Below are 22,176 nucleotides of genomic sequence, written 5' to 3'. Positions count from 1 at the left end.
GAGAAACGAGAGGAACGTGGAACAGTCTCCCTCAGAGGCTCCAGAGGGGGCCAAACCTGCTGACAACTCAAGTTCAGACCTCGGGCCTCCCGAACTTCCAGAGAATGCATTTCTGTTAAGACACCTGGTTTATGGTGATTTGTTACTGCAGACACAGGAAACTCTGACCCAGTCTGAAAGAGGTGAGCACATGCCAGGACACACCCAGTAGACATTGGGAGCAGAGGCTGAGACACCTCCATCATTTACTAGCTTTGTGTCCTTGAGCAAGGACTCAACCTCTGAGGGTCAGTCCATCCACGTCAGAATACTAGCTTCCGACGCTTTGTGCTCAGTGACCTGGACCCAGCGGTGGAAGGACCCGGCACGCAGAGGGGGTGCTCAGCACATACTGTGTTAGTCACGTCCCTCCCCCCGCCCCGAACTCTCCCCATTCAGCACCGTGGACTCAGTCCCTCCTTCTCTGCAGTCAGAATGAACAGGGGAAGGAGCCCAGGTCTGGGGGTGAGAAAGAGCTCAGCCACTTACCAGCTCTGTGGCCTGGGGCTGGATACGCTGCACCACTGGGCCTCAAGATTTCATCAGGAAAATGAAACTAAGAAAACCTCCCTCAGGTGGTTTGTTATGGACTGAACGTGTGTGCCCCCCAAAATTCATATGCTGAAGCCCTCCCCCCCAATGTGATGGCATTTGGAGGTAGACTCTTTGGGAGGTAATGAGGTTTAGATGAGGTCATGAGGGCAGGGACCCCATAATGGGATGAGTGTCCTTTTAAGCAGAAGAAGAGAGAGCAGAGCTCGCTCTCCCGGCCGTGTAAGCAGGTGGCCCTCTGCAAGCCAGGCCTCGCCAGGAGCCAGATCTGCGGGCACCTTGGTCTTGGACTTTCCAGCCTCCGCAAGTGTGAGAAATAATGTCTGCTGTTCACGCCATGCCCTCTAAGGTGTTTTGTTCTGGCAGCCTGAGCGAAGATGGTTAGTCATCTGCTCACTCACCAAATACTGACTGAGCAAGTACTGGGCATCAGGTGCTCTTCTGGTGCTCGGGAGAGAGCTGGAACAAAACAGACTCCCTGCCGACAGGAGCCACCACCACAGGATGGGGAAAGAGAAACAACAGACAGAGGTACGCCGGCGTGTCCATTCCCAGCGGATGAGGACAGAAGAAGTTGTTGTGGGTTAAATGAACTCTACGTAAAGGGTTTGACCCACGGCAAGCATTCACGCAATGTTAGCTTTTATCTCATAATTCCCTCTTCTGACATCTCTGTTTTGACTCATGGCACCATTATTCTCCCACTACACAAACTTGACACTTGGGGATTGTGGTAGGCAGGCTAATGGCCCCCAAAGATGTCCACGTCCTAATGCCCAGAACTAGCTAATATGTCACCTTCCATGGCAAAAAGGAATTAAGGTTGCAGACGGAATGAAGGTTTCTAATCGGCTGACCTTGAGAAGGGGAGACTCTCCCAGATTTTCGGGGTGGGCCCACTGTAACCATAAGTCCTTATAAGTGGCAGAGGGAGGCAGAAAAGAGCCAGAAAGATGGCAGCACGAGAAGGTCTTCGCCCAACATTGCTGGCATTGCGAACGGGAGGGGACCATGAGCCAAGGAACGCAGGCGGTCTCTAGAAGCTGAAAAAGGAAAAGGGGTGAATCCTTCTCTGGAGCCTCCAGAATAATGCAGCCTTGACGGCACCTTGATTTCCGCCCAGTGAAACCCATTTTGGGCTTCTGGCCTCCAGAACTGTAGGATAATAAGTTTGTATGGTTTCAAGCCGCTGAGTTGGTCACCATTTGTTACCGCAGCCATAGTACAGGGACCATTTTGGACTTCCTCTCCCTTTCCTCCATTTCTGCTCTTTGGAAAGTTGATGGTTCTACCTTTTAAGGTTTTCTGCAATCATGCCTCTCCACTCACAGCCATTACCCCACTTTAGATCCTGGTTGACCAAATTAAATTCCACAAGGTTTTACTTTGTGCCAGATTTTGAAGAAAATAGATATATTTTTAAAAACACAGTCCCTGCCCTAAGAAGCTATTATAATACAGTGTGAAAAGCACTACAATAAGGGGGGTTGAGGAGGTTGAAGGAGTGAAGTCGTAAGGAAAGCTTTCCAAAAGGAAATGAAGTCTCAGGAGGTGAGGAGGGTGTGATGTGGAGCATTCTAGGCAAAGAGAATAGTCTGTGCAAAGGTCCTGTGTTCACCAGCCCTCAAGATGGCCCCTAACGACCGCTGACTCATGCTATTCACATCTTTGCGTAATCCCTTCCCACACTGAATAAGGCTGACTTACATAACAAATACAATATGATGGAAATGACCAAGTGTGACTTCTGAGGCAGCTTCCCATAGGCTCTCCTGGATCACTCAGACTAGGGGAAGTCAGCAGCCCTATTGTGAGGAAACATAGGAGCCTTATGCAGCGGCTCACACAGCAAGGAGCTGAGGCCTCCAGCCAACAGCCCTGTGAGGGAGCCCCTGGGAGGTGACTCCTCCAGACCCAGTCAAGTCTTCAGATGCCTGCACCCCCAGCTGACATCAACCTCAGGGAGGACCCTGAGCCAGAACCCTGAGCTGTTCCTAGATGTGTGACCCACAGAATCTGTAAAATAATAAATCTTTGTTGGTTTAAGCCACTAAGTTTTGGGGTGATTTGTTACACAGCAATGGATAACTAATACAGGCCCTAAGGCCACGGGAAAGACCATGTAGAAGTACACAAAAAGTTCTAGAAGACCCGAGAGAGGGGAACAAGGGGCGAGAACCTCAAAACAAGACTGGAAAGCAGGCGAGGACCAGGCTGTGAAGGAGAATCTAAGTCACATTCAGGCTCTCAGACATGGTTTGCTTTGTTCTCAGAGCTGTGGGGAAGAAGGTGGGCTTCAAGCAGGGAAGCAACCTCGTCAGATTCCACTTTAGAAAGATGGCTGCAGGGGGCCGGCCCGGTGGTGCAGCAGCTAAATTCACATGTTCCACTTCGGCAGCCTGGGGTTCGCCTGTTCAAATCTCAAGTGTGGACCTATGCAAGGCTGTGGCAGGCGTCCACATATAAAGTAGAGGAAGATGGGCATGGATGTTAGCTCAGGGCCAGTCTTTCTCAGCAAAAAAGAGGAGGCTTGGCAGCAGATGTTACCTCAGGGCTAATCTTCCTCAAAAAAAAAAAAAAAATGAATGAAGTGAAAAAAAAAAAAGAAAGAAAGAAAGATGGCTCCAGGATGCAGGATGGATTAGCAAGAGAAAGTGGTGCCTCACTGGGATGGAGAGAAATGCATAGATTTGAGGAATCCAAATCCTGAGGAATGGATTTGAGGGGAAGTGGAATTAAGAGGACTGACTGACTCTTAGATTACACATGGACAGCAGAGGAAAATGGGACTCCTGGCAACTGAATGGAAACTGGCACAATTTCCTGACAAGGCGCACAGGGCGCAAGCTTAAGAGTGGTGTAAGTTAAGGCAAGTGTGGTGCCTATTGGATGCCCAAATAGAGATGGCCAGGAAGGAACTGGATTTGCAGATCTGTCACTGAAGAAAGAAGGAGAGCTTGGACCATCAAGCCAGAAGAGGGAGGAGTCCCCGTGCAGATCCACTGTCACCCTTGGGAAGGGTAGGGATGGGGTGTGGTTGTTCACTATGGCCACAAGACAACACTGTCATCCAGGACTGTTGGGTGGCCGGTTGTCTTGATTATTAGCTGTCATTTATTGAGCACCTACTGTATGCCAACTCCTCCTCCACATCCATTCATATTAATGGGACAGTTTTGAATTTGATAACCCTAATTTGGTGCCCACCAATACAAAAACCTTTACCGCCTTTGCCATTTAGAAAATAAGATTAAATTCTTCGCGGAAAGAGAATTAAACTTGAGAGTCCAAAGTCTTGGGTTCCGATCCTGACCCTGCCACTGAGTAGCTGTGATGGAAATACAAAGCTACTAAGTATATTTTATCACAGTCAGTTTTATCACTGTCAAAGCTGGAATAATGATAATACGTCCTCACAAAATAGCCATGAGGGATAAATAAGACAATTTAGGTGGTAAGATTTGCTTTAAGAAAATAATGATGCTCCTAGGAGGTATGCCAATTCTTTCACCGGGCTGAGATGATATATTATTAAACGTGGCTCATGGGCCGGCAGTTAAACCTCAGAAGGACTCCTCGCCGGCAACACCTCGCCTCTCCCGCCCCCTCCCCGGCGCTGCTGGCTCCTCTTAGGCCGAGAGTTGAGCCGAGCCCGCGCTCTCCTTCTCCCCCTGCACGAGCTCGCCGCCGTGCGCAGCGCAGAGGCCTCCGCAGCCAGCGCCGCACCCGACACGAAGGAGGCGTTTGCTAAGTGTTGGTTCAAACCGGATTCAGTCTTAAAGATTTGGGGGTTGTACTGGCGTTTGACTAACGTCAACGAAACTATTAGTCCCAAAAGTTAAAGTTAACTCCAGTGGATTAAGAAACTTCCTCTAGCTCACATCTCCGTTAAGTTGGTTTTACAGGCAGGAAAGGATTTTATTTGCTTTATGGTGTTTGGCAGATTTTTAAAATTCTAATGAGATCAACCACCTATGGGGTGAAGAATGAGTTGCTGGGGGAGAGAAGAGAAGAAAAGAAAGGCAGAGAGATGCTTGAAAAAATCCAGGGAGACATACCTGGGCCCCGAAAAAGGTTGCGTAACTAGGGGGAGTTCTGAGATAATTATAGTGAGTTCTGAGATGGTTAGCAATTGGGAAGGGCGTCGTGTGTCTCGCCGATAGCAATACCCGAAAAGGCCACAAGATGGAGATATTGCCCCAGGAGTCTCGCCCGCTCCTGCCACCCCGCGGCTATGGCTTTCTTTGTCCACAGGCGGCCCTCCCTCGCGAATGTCATCCATGCCATCCTGCATTTTCTGTCGCTTCACGCTCTTGGCCTTCCCTTCAACCACTTTCTCATACCCAACCCTAATACAAAAATAAACTCTCATGACTTTATTGCTATTTGTTACATGTGAAAAACAGTGTTAAGGTCTCTGCCCCCAATTGTAAAAGCGGCTGAAATGAAATGTTTTGTGTTGACGAGAAATGGAATATAAATCAACAAAAATTCATGTGAGGTTGATCTTTCCCTTTTTGTCAGTGAACACCCAGAGAGACTTCCCAGGTAAGCCGGGTGTCGCCAGGCCTGGAGGTGGTCAGAGGCAGAAGGGCCCACCTGAGGCGAAGATAACTCCTTAAGCTGAGAGAGGGGCTGCCAGCCCCCCAGGATGGGGTGGGAAGGAGGCTGAGCCCGTCTCCACAGAGGGCGGGGAACGAAAACCCAAGTACCACATTGTAAATTTTTTTTGTTATGGAAAAATGTGACAATGCAAAACAGACAGAATAGTATGACAGACCCAGATACCATTGTAAAGAGTGTCTGAAACTATAACCCAGGAAAGAGCTCAAGAGACTAAGCTCTCAGGTTGCAGAGGACTCCTAGGATGTAAGTTCCCAGAACCTGGGTCTGCCCCCTCAGCCCCTCATAATATGAAGACCCTAGAAGAGAAAGGGGTTGGGGGTGTCCCCGCTGGTCTCTGAGGACAGTCAGGAGAGCAGAGCTGTGGAGTTACCAATGTCAGCACCAGAAAGGATTTGAATCCTGGCTTAGCGTCCTGTCCCGCAGGAGTTCTGTACCTGGGTGACTTCTTGAGGCATTTGAATGCCCAGGAAATTATACGTATGGGCATTTTCCCGGGAGAATGCCCACTGCTGCCACCAGATTGTCCAAAGGCTCTGTGGCTGCTCCTCGGCCCCTCGACCCTGGCCAGAAAACAAGTCTTAAAAACCCCTGAAACTATATTGATAATGCTGATCCAGTCTTTCTTCTCTGATGGTCATATTATTCTTTTAAATATGATGTTCTATGAATCCTTTAATTAAAAAAACTTGTGAGAAATTAAGAAAAATAAGCAGATACAGAATTTTCCTGCTAAAGTCACTATTTTGAAATAGTGATTGGATGAAATCCAGCATAGATGAATGGTTTTCTGTATTTGAGATTTGATATTCATATGAGATCATTATAGAACTTTCAATAAAAATATCCTGCTTTTAGGTATTTTATACTGGAAAGATTTAGGTCTATTGATTTCACAGCTCTGAGAAGAAACCAACAATTAACGACACTAATTCTAAGTGTGTTTAATAACAATGATACTCAAATTCATTAACAAACGAATTTGGGCAAATATGTTTTGCTCTACAATCCTTTAAATGCATTTTTGACTGCAGATATTTCAGAAGTCATTTTGGAAATAAATACAAACCCATACATCTTCATTCACAGAAAATGCCACTGATGGCTTTAATGTCAACCATAGCTTTCATAGTCAGTTCACAGAAGAGCATAAAGTGCAAAAGCTCCATTTCAAAGGCCTTAAATCACCCCCACAGCAAGGGAGATTCCATGCCACCACAGCCATGGGCACACCGCCCTCATATGGCGCCCCCTACATAAAATATAAAATAAGGTATCTATCTGAAAATATTATATTTGCTTTGATTACATACTGTAGGTACAAAATTGTCTTATATCTGGTTCAACATATAGGGAAAGACATAATTCAAACAATTAGTCCCTTAGAGTAGGGGCCATTTTTTAAAAAAATCTGCAGGAGAATGACATCTATAAAATCCACTGAGAATCCCAACCTGGCTGGAGACTTCTCCGGCCGGCTGGAACGGCAGCACCCATGCAATGGGGGGACTATGGAAGGTTCCAAGTCCATTTGGGGAAAGGGACTATGAGAGGGGCTCTGACCGGGCCAGCTTCAGCCCTCACCTGTCCCCTAGATGGTTCCAGGTCAGCCCCGAGGGACAGAGAGCAAGGGAACAGTCAAATTCCAGTCCAGGAGCCTCCGACATGGCACTGGCTCCCGAAGCGGGATGAAGCGGGGAGAAGCTTTACGCACCTGAGAACTCCAGTGATCAGGATAGGTGATGGGATTTCACAAAGCCTGTGCTTGACAACCACCAAGCTTAGTCCCCCAACAGAACATCTTTCATCCATAACTAATGTTTTAGGCATCTTCAGAGGGACAGGCACCGAGTTCCCCCAAAATGTAGCCTGTTACAAATAGATTCAGGTTGCTCATCCCCGCACCCCGTAAATATATTCACTGAAGTGCTTGTTTTATAACAATATCATCACAAAAGGGAGAGAAGATTTCTTTTTCTAAAATCAACACTATAAAACAAGAATCACTGACTCAAATGATCACTTGGTAACATTCACGTTTTTTAATATTTTAAATCCAGTTCTTGCTGGGTATCGATCTTGGGCAACTGATAGCCATGCTGAGCAACGGCCTTGACCTAACTCCTAAATGTCAAACCTCTACTTCCCTGCATTATTAGGGGAAAAACACAAGATTCCTGATTGCACATCCATGAACGAAAGAAGCTATTCACTATTTTTTAAAATCTGAAAACATCCAAACCTGTGGAGCCATATAATTATCAGCTCTTTCCTATGACTCGTCAATCCCAGGCCAGAAGCATATGAAAAAGCAGATTCGGTTCATTATTTCTTAGGGCCCATTCATGTCAGGGACAACTCAGGAGTAGGTCTCAGAATCCAGCGACGAGCTCAACTGTGCAGCTCCCTTCAGTGTCTTCCAACACCTGCTCGTCATGAAGAATACACAGCTGGCACTTATATTCCATTCAAGCTACAGGATAAACTGTCAACTCTACGAGATTTCTACTTACAACTATATTGGGGGGAAACAAAAAGATGAGAAGGAAATATACCAAAATATTAACAACGGTTGTCCTTGCACAACAGAAGTACAGATTACTTTTTTCCTTCCATTTTTCTGTAGTTTCCCAATTTTCTTTAAAGAGCGCTGTAGTACTATAAAAGCATTATAAATATAAATAGTACGAATGATGCCATAAACCTAACGTAGAATAAGATTGGTATGTTCTCACTCTCTTGATTTACCATCCCACGATGCAAGCTGTAGTGATTTTTGTTCAAAGGTAGAGTTAGGTTTTGTCCTCTTCAAATACGGCCCATTCCACAGTTCTTTCTCAGCGCTCATCTCATTAAAACCAGTCTCTAGGAAGGCATTCTGTTTTTGACGTCAAAAGCATTCCTCCCACATCTTAACTTAGTCATTTGCCTTGTACAAGAGGGATGGAAATAGCCCTGTGAATCCCTTACTTACAGCAAAGTCACATTTTAGCCCTATTTCCCAAGGACACTCAGAAACTTCTAGAAGGGCAAGGACAAAGCCTTGGGGGCTGGAGATGGTGTTCCCCAGGGAACAAGCCCTTCACCCGACAGGGAGAACCGGTCCCTCCTTGACGGCTGGGACAACACTCCCGTCACTGAGGAACCCTCAAGTCAGGAATTAAACCTCGAACATACACACAAAACATTTCCTACACTCTCTGCTTCTCGTTCTATGCTTCCACACTAAGACAGCTGGGCTTAAAACACATCAAAGTCTCTACTTTGGAACATTTTTATACTGCAGAACGGATGAGGCCAGAACCCACACCTAGGGAGTCAACCTGAAGTGAAGACAGTGATATTTCTCTGTAAAAAATCCTAGACTTGAAACCCAAAGGACTTAACAGCAGTTTTCAAATTCTGTTCCGTGAACCACCCAGGTGTCACAGAAGTGCATTAGAGGTTCCATAAATACTTAATTCAAGTATCATTTTTTAAATTTATTTTTCAACTAAAAAAGCAACACGTACACTCATTCCATACCAAATTCTTCTATTTTGAAAACCACCAAATCGTTAATTTGCATTTTCACTACCCGGTGTATTTTTAAGGGAATGCTATAAGTTGAACCTTAAAATAAATTTGTGCTAATTAAATACAACCTATTTCTTACTGCAAACAGGGTTCTGCTGCTAAAATAATTTGAAAACCACAGAAGGAGGATAAAGTCATTCATTTTAAAACTCTAAATTCAGTTTCTTATTGGACTTCTCACCTCAGAACTTGTGCAAATTCTAACCAGTGTTAAGGGTTCCTGGAAACGCCAAAAACTGCTACTGCCCAATTCTTAGATACTCAGGACAAGGACAGGATTCCTGTCCACACCAGAAGGACCTGTCTGTCCTGCCCTCTCTCACAATGGAATGTTGCAAAGGAGACGCCTGAGTGAAAATGAGTCCCTGAGGTCATTAACTCCCACTTCGCCTTCTAGACAGCTTTCCATTCAGCCCAGTGAGAAGATTAGTTGTAACAATGTCACTTGAGGTGAGGAAAACTCAGAAGGCAACAGATTTGCCTGCAGCACCAGCGACCCAAAGCCACTGTGTGAAGTTCCCGCCAGCAAGTGAGAAAAACGAGCAGCCAGATGCTCAGAGAAACCACAGGAAGCACCTTGTACTGTGAGAGAGGATGGAGGGTGGCTCCCACAGTAAACATTAGAGAAAGAAGCAGGGAGTTCTCAAGGATAATTCCAGAATAGAATAGCACACAGCAGGACTCCAAGGAAGACAAGTTTCCCAAACTTCATGTGTGCTCCAAATTTTGAACAGGAGCCCCAGCACGATTGTCATGAGCCCTCTGGCAATCTTACAGAGAGCAAGCAGTAAGGAGTAGGGGTCTGCAAATGGACCTTACGCTGTAGCTATTCTGCTCTGTGTGTTTGGGGCTACTGGGCTGGGGCGGGTGGCAAACAATGTCCACATTTAAAAACTGTGCCCGGGGGCCAGCCTGGTGACGTAGTGATTAAGTTTACATGCTCCACTTTGGCGTCCCGGGGTTCGCAGGTTCAGATTCTGGGTGCAGACCTACACACCACTCATCAAGCCATGCTATGGCGGCATCCCACATACAAAATAGAGGAAGACTAGCAACAGATGTTAGCTCATGGCCAATCTTCCTCACCAAAAAGAAAAAACAAAACAAAAAAACTGTGCTCTTCTTCAAGAATGGCTCAAAGTGGACTGTAGTTTTTGGCATAGAAGGTTTTTCTCGTTAGCTTCTCCCTCATCTGAAGTCAAGTCTCCTTCTCTCAGCAGAGGTAGTAGTTGAAGGATTCACAAATGTAGGTAAAACCTAGGTTATTGAGAACTGCGAGTAGAAAACTAGCCTCCTTGGCCACATGCCTCCTTGGCCACAAACCCTGTGTGCTTCATTTGTTTGGTTTTGTTTTAGGACGGTTTCCCCAAATGAAGATCTCTGCCATCTTCCACCAGACAGTCAGAGGGTCTTGTCTGTCGCAGGGCCTGTCTGGCAGCGGGAGAGTCGGCACCGAGAGGGCGTGGGAATGGCAGGGTCTGGAGCAGGCAAACTCTCTCCAGGAAGCCAGGCATTGTGAGCACTGGGTCCCTCAAGGGCCTGCTCTGCAGACGCCACAGGGACACAGCCCAACAAGTCACTGCATCTGGAAGTGATGCTGCGAGGCACACCTGGTGCCTCCCAGCCCTCCACTCTCCACCTCTGGGAAAGGGGAAGACACTCGCTTCTCCCCACGCACAGTGGAGTCCTGGCAGTCCACAGACACACTAGTTAGAGCCCAAGGAAAGAGAATTTTAAAAAGACAGACCTCCTCCCCCACAGGTTCCAGACTCTGTGAAGCCCCCTGGCTGTCTGCTGGCAAAGGAAGCCTAGTGCACCAGGGAAAAGGAGCAGAAAAGCCGGCCACTGCCTTGCCATCACGTGATCTTGATGGGTGACTTCTTGGCGCACAGGAGGGACACGTAGGGGACGCCAATGAAGGCCCACTTCTCACTGGGCCAGAACTTGATGACGGGGCCTTGCTCTGGGATCTCAGACGCAGCGTCGAAGTAGGCAAAACACACACAGCCCAGGTAGGCGGCGAGGCAGATGAGGATGTGCCTGCAAGGGAGACAGAGGCGAGAACTTGACCCCGCTGGTCTAGCCTGCCCCTCCCTGGGCTAAACCACCTCTCCTGGTATGAGGACAGCCCAGGGCCTCTTCTAATGGGGAAGGGGTAAAGGTAACCAACAGCCCCCCCCCCCCCCCCAGAATAGCAGGAGAAAGATAAACACTAAGTAAACACAGCCTCTTTCACAATGTTCTAAAATATTCCATCTTGATGAGAGGAACAAACTGGCAAATGCCTTTGGGGCTCAACCAAGAAGACAAACGGCCCAAGATTTAAAAGCGGCGCCAAGATAATGGAAATAACCGGCACATCTGATGGATCCCACCTTCTCGCTTCAATAATTGGCTGTAGATATTTGACGCCCTTCGTTAGGAGTAATTTTATACTGTGGAAACTGCTTTTCAGTTTAGTAGGGGAACTCTTTTTTTTTTTTTTAAATTTATCTTTACTGTGCCTGTAGAAGGTTTTAATATTAACCTTTATCAAGCAAGGGACCATTTAAAGGTACATAATTCTTCTTTATACCCTATACCGAAACTTAATTCCAGATGAATTAAAGATTTAAAATATATTTTTAAAACATATTCAAAGAAAATCTTTTTACAAACTTTGGTGGGAGAGGGCTTTCTTGGAATGACACAAAGTTCAGAAACCATAAAGGCAACAGCTGTGACAGCTGTTCTGTAACGCGTGTAGAGAAGAGTTTAAAAACACACGTAATAAAGATGGTTCTAAGAGTGCTACTGATTTGTTTCCTTGAGGACCGTGTTATTTAAGGGATGTCACGGCCATTCTGTCATGCACGTAGAGAAAAAAGCCAAAATTCTGAAGGAAAAGACTGCCAGATATGAGAACATGAAACTTTAAAACCAGTGTGGTACAAAAATATCATTAATAAACTGAAGGATAAATGGGAACGGGAGGTAAATATTTGCACCATATGACAAAGAGTTAAAATGTCCATATTACAAAGAAACCGAAAATTCATCACTGCATAGGATGTCAGGGATTTGCTTTAAAGTAATCGGCGGGGGAGTGGCTAGCCGGTGAGGGGGCACGACGAGACTGGCCCCCATGTAGATAATCCAGAAGCTGGGTATTGCCTACCTGGGGGCTCAATGTACTATTCTCCGTACTTTTGAAAGTGGTGCAAATTTGTACAATAAATGCCATGTAGTTATTCGACAGTGATGACTATCTACTATGCACCAGGCACTAGGTGCTGGATATAAATTTTTAAAAATAGAAATACTCTACAGGAAAGACAGAAACTTAAAAGGCATATTTCAAAAGAGAAAATATACGTAGCAAATTTACATTTGGAAAAAATGCCCAATAAAAATACAATTTTTTTTAAAAGATGTGAAAATAACAGAATATAATTTTTTTCAATCAGGTTAACAAAGATTTGAAAGAGTTAATATCCAATATGTGTGAAAGTGTGGGTAAAAGGCATCAGCTTATTGACTTTAGTAGAAAGTGTTAATTGATGTAATCTCTCTGGATTTGGCAATATATATTACAATGTAATGTAAAGAAATATTCAGGCATGTTACAAACATAGGTGTTCATTAGTGATTGTTTGCAAAAGCGAAAAATCAGAAATAACCTAAATATCCACTAACAGAGAGGTTGGATATAATTGTAAATATAATTGTAAATCATCCATATTGTGAAGTATTAATTGACACAAAAAATGATGAAAAAAATATATATGCACTAGTAAGGAAAGTTGTCCGTGATCTAGCATTTGGTTTAAACAACAAAAAAAGGACCAGTTTGCATCACGTATAGAATGATGCTATTTTTGTTTTTAAAAAGTAGAATTAGAGAAATATACATATAAAAAATCTGGAAGGATATACATTAGGCTGTTAACAATTGTTATCTCTCTCTCTTTGGTGGATGGAATTATGAGAGCATCTCTCGTTACATACTTCGCTCTTGTTAAAATTTGCTATAAAAACCGAATATATGTCATTTTATAACTGGGACAAAAAGATGGTTCAACTTTGAAAAACAAAACAGAAAGTACACCAAATTGAGAAATAAATTAAGTTTGAGGCAAAGTTATTACAGTCTAACTTTTGAATTTTACTTATATCACTAGTGTGACCAGGGACCTTGAGTTGATTAAAGTGTACTACAGTATCTTGAAGGAGATGGTATTTATACAGGTGCATACAATTACCAAAACGTATCAAAGGATGTGCTTAAAATCTGTGCATTTTATTATCTGTGAATTACAACTCAGCAAATATAAAAGTGTGTATAAATTCACTAGTGTGAGTCAAAGTCGACCCTAAGAAATTTCAGACAATGGATCCTAAGACTAAGATTCCAAATTAAAATCCTCAATTTGTGCTGTTTTACTTTGTTTTGTCTTTTGCCAACAGCTGTGGAAGTCCCCAAGCCTTAAACTGAGAGATGACCAGGTTTCGTGGTAGATACATACAAGTTCATATGTCCAAGGGAATTGAAGCGAATTCTTTCAAACAGTGGAGAAACGGTTGCCTAAACCCATCTCCTGAGAGAAGTCAAGCTTCTTCTGACCTTGGATCTAGCAAAGTTTTTCCAACTCTTAACCACTAGCATTCCTCCCCAGATGCTCTCAGTTTACAAGGCACAGTGTAAAGCAGCGTTCTCTTGGTCCTTGTTATCCTTTGCAATCAGAAGCCGTGGAGGATGGAGAGGGAAGGATGCCTCTGGGCTTGGGGTGAAGCGGTTCCTAGAAGAAAGCCGCTCAATTTCCTCCTCAGCCTTCTGAGTATAGGAATCTGCATGCTGTTTGGTAACCCGCTTTTTCTTTTTTTTTTTAACCTAACAGTGTATCCTGAGCATTCCAAAGTATAGATGATCCAATTCCCTATTATCAAACTCCTGGGCTGGTTTCATATATCAGGGTGGTGATCCCCAACAATTCACTTTAGTCCTCTGGGCCTCTGTTTCCACCTGTACAACAAATGGGTGAGACTGGCCCTTGATGAGCTGTGAGACCATGCCTTCAACTGGTCACTCAGGCCCCAAAGGAGTGGTTCCTATTTGGGACTGTCCCCGTCCCCACATCCCATCTGTCCCAAGCCTTTCCCCTCCCCGCAGCCTAGAGATGGAGCTGGAGCTCAGGTGGGCGAGGAGACTGCAGACCTCAAGTATAAACAATGAGGTCTTTTTGTTCTGGCCAAGCCTGCTCCCCGGAGCCGATTCTGCTTTTGACAAGACTTTCAGTGCTTCTGAAACGGCTGCCAGTCTCTGTAGGAGGGAGGGGCCCCAGGCTCTGCTGTCCCCTGCGCACCTTGCAGGGAGACGGGAGCCTGCCAGCAAGCCCAGACACTGTCTTGCAGCCAACCCCCCATTAGCCGGGGCTCACCACACGCAGTGCAGGTAGGGGAAGTGGAAGGACGACAACAGCTCGCAGAAGGCTCGGTCACTGATCCAGCAGAAGAGGGCTAGGGTCCACCAGAGGCCCGAGAAGAGGCCCAGCTTAAACACACGCACGTTGTCACACCTGCATGGGGATCCGAGAGCAACTCGCCGTCAGTCCTGGTTCTGCCCACTTCACCGGCCACTTCTCCCCAACCCCTTGGCACTAGAGTTCCTATCCTACCTACCATCTCTCCACAATCTCGTGGACGTGAACACCACATGGACACAGATGGCTCACGAAGCCATACTTCCCACCCAGGCCTCTCCCCTGACTGCAGAGCTCCTCGACTGTCCCCCCATGTCTAGACAGATCTCACTGTAGCACGTCCATGAGGAACCCCAAATCTTTCCCCTGCCCAACACCTGTTCTTGGCCCAACCCTTTCGGGGAAAAGGTCATTCCACGCTTTTAGCAGCTCAAGCCAAGAATCTTGGAGTCATTGTTCTCTTTCTCACACACCCCACACCCAATCCACCAGCTCTACCTTCAAAACATCCCAGATCTGACCTCTTCCCACCACCTCCACCTGGGTCCAAGCCAGTATCACGTCTTGCCTAATCACAGCAGTCGCGTCCATCCACCCTCAGTCCTACAGTCAACTCTCGACACTCTGCTCAAAAACCTCCCACATCTTCCCCTTCTCCCAGAAGCCAAAGTGCCCACAATGGCCACAGGGCCCCTCATGTGCTGGCTTCTCCTATGTATTCCATCCCTCGCTGCCTCTGTTCATCCAAGCCCCAGGGGATCCTTGCCATTCCTCAAATATCTCAGGCATGTTCCTCCAGGCCTTCGCATTTACTTTTCCCGCTGCCTGGAATGCTGTTCCTCATGGCTCACCATCTTCAGTCTTCACTCAAATGTCACTCAGTAAGCCCTTGGCTGACCACTGTTTTTAACAACTGCCCCACCAGTCTCACTTTCTCCCTCCTCTAATCTTCTCTGTAGCGACCATAACCCCTCGGGTGGCCTCTCCATTTGCTTATATATTTGTTATGCTGTCCTCCGCTGAGATGAAGCCACTTCCTGCTGCATCTCTGGCCCCCAGGGGCTGTGCCGGGAACACGGCAGGCTCCTGACACTGGCCACCAAAGCAACGAGCTCTTACATACCCTGCCCGAAATGTTTTTCTGAAACAAATGCTAACAGCCCAAGGGAAACTTCAACTGCCATTTTCCTTCCTTGTTCCCGAGTTGCTCAGAAAGTGGGGGACTTCTATTCCTGGGACCAATGCGCCGAGGCAGCCAGTGGCTGAGGGGTCTTCTAAACACCCCTGGGGTCCCTTTCCCTCAGTGGCCCACTCCTCGGTCGGTCAAGCTCGTTCTCTCAGACCCCAGAGGCCAGCATGACATCTGTCCCCATTGGAGGTCGTCTTTCCTTGTCCGTATATGTGTGAGCAAATGACCAGCATCTGAGGCCCGGCCCGCTGGGGCCTCTCCCAGCTGCTCGACAGAAACCCCAGCAAGAGCATCAGCAAAACCAGGACGGGCGGCAGGTCCAGAAAGACTGCTCGAAACAACCTGAAACGGCCTTGTGTAGGAGGGCGACAGGCATCCCTTGAAGAGCTTTTTGAAAGAATAAAGGCCCATGACAGACTTAGTGACTAGATTTCCACTTAGTGACCAAAACAAAGAGATGACCCGTTTTCGTCCCCCATCTCTTGAGTTCACCTGCCTTTGAAGGGTCCCCTCGACCTCGTGCTCTCTCACAGGCTGTGCCTCCCTCTCGGCCCATCTTTCTCCTCCTCTTCAGGTCTCAGCTTCAAAGGCACTTTCTCAGACAGACTTTCTCAACAGCCCCACCACCATCTAATGTAGTCGCCCCCCATTACAGCCCCTCACGGCACCCTGCCATTTCCTTCAAAACGCTTACCACCAGCTGAAATTATGTAGTCATTTGTGTAGGTTTTTTAATGTCTAGTATCCACTACACTGTAAGACCAATGACAGTAGGAACTATACTTATTTTATTCACCAGTGTATACCCAGTGCCCAGAACAGGCATTAAATAAATGCGTGCCAAATGAATAGATAAAACAGGAAGAAACGGACAATTTTAGTTGGATTCTAGTGATCCGAGCAGAACATTTTTTTTTAGATTTCAAAAAAAACAGTAACCTTATTGATTGGGTACCAGATTCTCAGAATCCATGCTAGGCACTGTAGAAGGCAAAATAAACAGGGCTCCTGCTTTGCCATTTTAAAAGGTAAAATGAAAACTGACAAAAACAAGTGTCAGCAAAGTACAGACAATTAGTCTGGTACAAGAGGATCTACGTACACTCTAGTTAATTAAACCTAGAAAGTTTGGCTTCAGGAACACTGCAGCACAGGGAGGTGGAGATGCTGTCACGTGGCAAGTGGCAAGAGAGACGGAAGGTCAGGCGATTGGTCACATAAGGGGTAGGTCAGGGCCAGGAGGGCAAGCACTGCAGAGTCGGGCTCGGGGCTGCCTGGCACTGTCCCTTCCTCTGCTTCTAGAGGGACAGGTCCTGCCAGATGCTGCTGGCCAGGCTTGCTTGTGCTTAGGGCTTGTCCAAACCTGGGCTCCATTAGGTTTTATTCTCACTTTTCAGGGCTAATATCAAAATGTCAGTGTGAGGTTAAGTGGAAAAAGCAGGATAGAAGTCATATACACAGCAAGACCCTGTGTTAGGATAGAAAAACCTGAAAGGATGTCTACCATCTCTTCTTTTCTTGACCCTTGGTCATATTCTCAAAGTTTTTCTTAACAATAAATTCACTCCTATAATCAGAAAAAAAGTCCAATCTAAAATAATTTAGATGTAGCTGAGTCACTTGGGATTGTGACAACATGATAAATTTCACTCAATGTCAGGTGATGAGCCCAAATCATAATAAAATTTTGTTTCCTCATGTCTGAGAGAAGGTTCAGAAAGGACAGTGAAAATGTGAACAGACTAAAACAAGTCTAAGAATGAGGCTAACGAGAAACAGAAAGCTAAAAACTAGCCCCTCCCCTCTTTCCTCTGAGCAGAGGGCGATGAGAAGCATTTAGCTGAGGCATTACAGGTCATCGCCTTTGACAAGCTGGGAAGATCCTGGAAGGAAACGCAAAGAGCAGCAAGGGCAGCCTCTCGTCTGGGAATTTTATCAAAGCAGGCCAACAACCGTCTTCTCTTTCCTTGCTGGACTCGGGTGGGAGCTGGGACACAGCAGTGAGCACAGGGACCTCTTCCCTGGCCACGTGGAGTCTACGTCGAGCAGAGGAGACAGGCACTGAGCAAGACAACGGCACAAATACTTTTTTAATTACAACTGGGATGGGTGTCATAAAGGAGAAATTTGGGGAGCTATGAGAGCATATAAACAGCTGAACCAAAACCTGATGGATGAGCAGAAGTGAGCCAAGCAGAAGGGTCAGAAGGAAGGGACAGCATGAACACGAACCTGGGGCCACAAGGAGCGAGGTCCCCTTGGGGACATGGAAGCCATTCTGATGGCTAGAGGACAGAATGTAATGGGGAGCTTCACGTGGGAGAGATCAGCAGGCAGGGGCCATGCTGAGGCTTTTGAACGTGATCTTAATTGCAATGTCAACTAATAGAAAAATGACTGTGATCAGATGGGATGTTCAGGGAAGGAAGAGGAAGCCAGGCTTCTGGCTTGAGCAAACGGGTAAATAGCACTCCCATTGAGTGCAGCTGGAAATATTAAGAGAACCAGAAATGGAAAAGACAGATTGGCAATCTGGCTGTGGACAAGCTGAATGGGAGACGCCTGTGACACACGGAGTTGGAGAGGTCAGGTAGGCAGCTAGATACATGATGGTGGAGGTTGAAGGAGGGACTGGGTGGGAGACATAAATGCAGGAGTCATTCGCATATGTACAGCAATTAAAGCCATGTGGGTAGATGAGACCTTTGGCGGGGAGTATAAAGGAAGAACGGCTGAGAGGAGACCGCAGCTTAAGGGATGCCTACATGCAAAGGTGTGTAGAAAAGAAGGAGCTTACATGAGAGACGGGAAAGGAGCTGCCGCAGAGTGAGCAGAAACCAGGAGGGTGTGGTGTCAGCGGAGTCCCAGGAAAGAACGTTTCAAGGAGGAGGGGTGAATTGTGCAAACAGCTGAAAGGACAACATGTAAGATTCAGGAGGACCGAAAACATCGTCACTGGATGTACAGCCAAGAGGGGTTTGGGTATCCAAGTGGGGGCAGAAGCCAGGCTGGAATGGGTTGAAGAGTAAATAAGAGGTGAGGGATGGGGACAACTTTTACAGCAGTTTGGCTGTGATATACAACAGAGATAAAGGGTGGGGGCTGGAGACTGACATGGATTGAGTCTAGCTGGCTGTTAGAGAAGATGGGAGAGACTCAAATGTTTCTATAGGCTAATGGAAAGGATCCTTCGGAGAGGGAGGGATAACACAGTAGACAATTCACAGAAGTCAAGTGGGTATAGAATAGGTGAATTATCACGAGGGAGGAAGACTGGCCCTCGATGCAAGGACGGATGCTTCCCATGACGCTGCAACTTGTTAATGTGATGATGAAGACCAATTGGCAGTAATGATGGCTAGCTTTTCAGGGGCAAAGTTTTTAAGCATGGAGCAGAAATTATTTCCTCTGTTATTAAAAAGATAAGAGTATTCAGGAAAATATATTTCCCTGTTTAAAGACCACAATTGTGCAGCAGTATACACTAATCTGCCCTAACCACTTGTATTCCCTCATTCACTCTAGTTTATATATTATGAATTAAAAATCTTTTACCTTTCCTTAAGCTACTTTTTAATAAAATTACAGGCCAAAACATATTATTAGACTCAAGAGTTAAAATGAAAATAGATTGCAGTGAATTCTCAAGAAAGATACCTAAGTCCAGAACATTCTATTCACTTCAGGCCTGTTATAAGCCAGCACCACCAGACTGACTGTTACGAATCCATTTCAGATGTCTTCATCAGCAATTTAATTGTGTGTTTTCCAAAAAGCTTCAAGATCTGTTAGTGTTCTGAGATGGGTCTCTTACTTCTCCAGTTGTTGAAGGCTGAGTAGACAAGACGTGACAGCATCCTTCCACTGCCAGCCAGCAAATTTAAATACCTCTCCAATTGCCTTTGACCCTGCCTCGTGTTGTGGACAATCAAAGCAACCTCCAGAGGCAAAGCAATGGGAAGAAATGTATACATATATGTCTCCTCTCAAAACAAAGACTGAGACAAAGCTGACTTAACATATTACACAGAGCAACTCTCACCAAGGGGGATAAACACAAGACTTCAATGAAGACACTCCGTGTTCATAACAGTGAGAGAGTCATGAATTACAATGCAGTTCTAAAAGTGGGTGCATGGCCAGCCTGGTGGCATAGTGGTTAAGTTCACATGCTCCATTTCGGCAGCCTGGGGTTTGCAGGTTTGGATCCTGGGCGCAGACCTACACACTGCTCATCAAGCCATGCTGTGGCAGCATCCCACATACAAAATGGAGGAAAACTGGCACCGATGTTAGCTCAGAGCCACTCTTCCTCAAGCAAAAACAGGAAGATTGGCTACAGACGTTAGCTCAGGGCCAACCTTCCTCACCTGAATAAATAAATAAATAAATAAAAGTGGGTGCAAAGAAAAAGAAGCATTTTCAAAGGGTATTAAAATAAGGGCAGTGGTTAGATGTATTTTAGTTGGGGCTAGCAGAAGACAGCTGTGTACCACAAGAGCTAAACGAAAATGTTTCTGGATATCAACCTGAACTCTGAGTATACAACTTCCCAAAGGAAAATACGTATGCAAATAGCAAAGGCTTTACAAACTCATAGATTGTAAATGAGAAACTAAGCCTCAAAGAAAGTGGCACAGTCAACAGTATTACACCTGAAGTCAATGTCACCTTGTACACAGAAATTCATATATTTTCCTTCAGTGTAAGAATGCGACAGCCTCTTTAGGACTCTTTTTTTCTCCTTATTCTTGTCATGTGAACAAATCTATTTTCCTTTCCACAAAGTCTAGGCAGCTTGGTCTAGGCACTCACCAGGTCCTTGAGTGTTCCTGCTAAACTAGCTTTGATCATTGGGATGTACTGCATCCATTAAACAACTGCTCCCCTCTTTCTGAAAATGAGAACATTCACATTTGGAACAAAACCATCAAACCTGCTTCTAATCCAACAGTCAGGAACTCTTTGTGAAGAGTAAAACTCCTCTTCGACACCAGAGGGCAATAAAAGAACCAGGAGCTGGCGGGTCCCCATCACAGGGACAGCATAAGGGGCAGCCAGGAAGAACGCACCCACCTCTTGAGCTCTGCAATGAGCAGCGCAGTGCAAGGCACCCCCAGGGTCATCAGAGAGATGTTGTTGATGGCGGGCTTGACAAACGCCAGGCATGTTGTCACTGCAGACAGGACACAGACCACCGCCTTGAACCTGCCCCTGAATTGGTGAAAGCAAACCAAACCCATTAGCAAAGGAGGTCGTGTGTGTTTGTTAAAACAAGCGCAGGGCACAGGCAGTGCCAGTGGGAGGGCAGACTGAAAAGAAATTCTGCGCCAAGTATCAAGACTCCAAAGACCTGTCACACGCATTGGCTCAGTAATTCCACTTCCAGGAGTCGATCTTAGGAAATAATCAGAGATTTTCAAAATATTTAGCCACGAGAATGCTAAAATTAGAATCCAGCTAAGGTCCTGAAGGTGAGATATGGATAACTGTCTTCTCAGCGTTACTTTTCTCTATTTTTTCAGATGTTCTGCAGCAGGGTTTGGCAAACTTTTCCTGTAAAGAGTGAAATAGTAAATACTTTAGGTTTTGCAGGTCATAGGGTCTCTGCCACAGCCACTCAATTCTGCCCTTGTAGACAACAAGTAAGCGAATGGGCATGGCTGTGCGCCAATCAAACTCGATTTGCAAAAACTGGCAGTGAATCCATTTGGCTCACAGAACACAGTTTACCAACCCCTGTTCTACAAAGCGAATGTGTATGACTTTTATAACAAAAACAGAGAGTATTTGCAAACTATAAAGCTTCCTAGTGTAAAAGAAAGAATGTCCTGTGTGGCTAGCACACAAAAATAAGTGTCTTTGGAAAAAATTCTAATAGTGTCTATATTTATTGACAACCCACTAGTACACATCAGAATTTTGTGTTGACAAATTTTCAACGTGGTAAATCTTAGGAAAATAGCTGATACCATCCTCACACCCTTCAGTGGAGGTGCTTTCAATAGAAAGAACCAGAAGTGGCGACGTGATCCTGGACACGGTCCTTCTTCTCTCCCTGAGACGCCACTTCCTCATCTAAAAAATGAAAAGGCTGGGCTAGAAGATCTCAAGGCCTCATCCATGACTGAAATTTAGGAACGCGTAATTTTCCTGAAGTTTCTGTTATTCCTCATTAGCACTATTTACTTTGGCCAAAAGCCATGGAACAGGTCATAGTTAGGAAACTAATCCGAATGAAATTCCATCATAAAGAAATCAAAGTGCATTGAAATCTTCAAAATACAAATTTATCTTTTAAAGAGGAAAACCATTTATCATCAAGGCACAGGAAATCATTGATCAAGCTGCCAACTTTCTGACTGGAAGGAATAGGAATTGTAGCCCTGAACTTCGACCAGAGAAAAAATATACACATGGGAAAGAATCCAGGCAGCAAATCCTCAGGAGAATTGTGTTTTTCTCCTGGCCTTGGCGGACATCCTTCAGCTACTGGATAAAAGGCTGCTTACTCCAGTCTGGGGATAGCAGCCACACACAGCTCCCCCACCCCCGTCACGCACACAGCCCATGGGGACCCGCAAAAACTCTTTTACTGGGTTTAAGGTTCTGTGACACAAACCAAGGCATTTTGGCCTTCTTAGCTCATATAAACACAATCAAAAACTTCCAGACTGCATCACTTGCCTGTATCCAATGTTTAGGATTCAGACACAGGAGAGAACAACAGAGTGGTTA

General features: G+C 45.7%; 1 protein-coding gene across 1 annotated transcript in view; it reads right to left on the bottom strand.

The window, feature by feature from the left end:
- Positions 1-6,296: 6,296 nt before the first annotated feature.
- The window catches only part of ACER2 (alkaline ceramidase 2), a 30,542-nt gene continuing 14,662 nt past the window's right edge, over positions 6,297-22,176 (bottom strand). The window contains exons 4-6 of the mRNA XM_008530064.2: positions 20,515-20,652; positions 14,208-14,345; positions 6,297-10,830 (exon numbers count right to left, since the gene is read on the bottom strand). Of these exons, the coding sequence (XP_008528286.1) occupies positions 10,647-10,830; positions 14,208-14,345; positions 20,515-20,652 (460 nt within the window). The 3' untranslated portion in view covers positions 6,297-10,646. The remainder of the gene's footprint in view (positions 10,831-14,207; positions 14,346-20,514; positions 20,653-22,176) is intronic.

This window comes from Equus przewalskii, chromosome 22 (assembly GCF_037783145.1).
Source record: "Equus przewalskii isolate Varuska chromosome 22, EquPr2, whole genome shotgun sequence".
Taxonomy (NCBI): Eukaryota; Metazoa; Chordata; class Mammalia; order Perissodactyla; family Equidae; genus Equus; species Equus przewalskii.
This window is presented reverse-complemented; position numbering and strand designations above follow the sequence as displayed.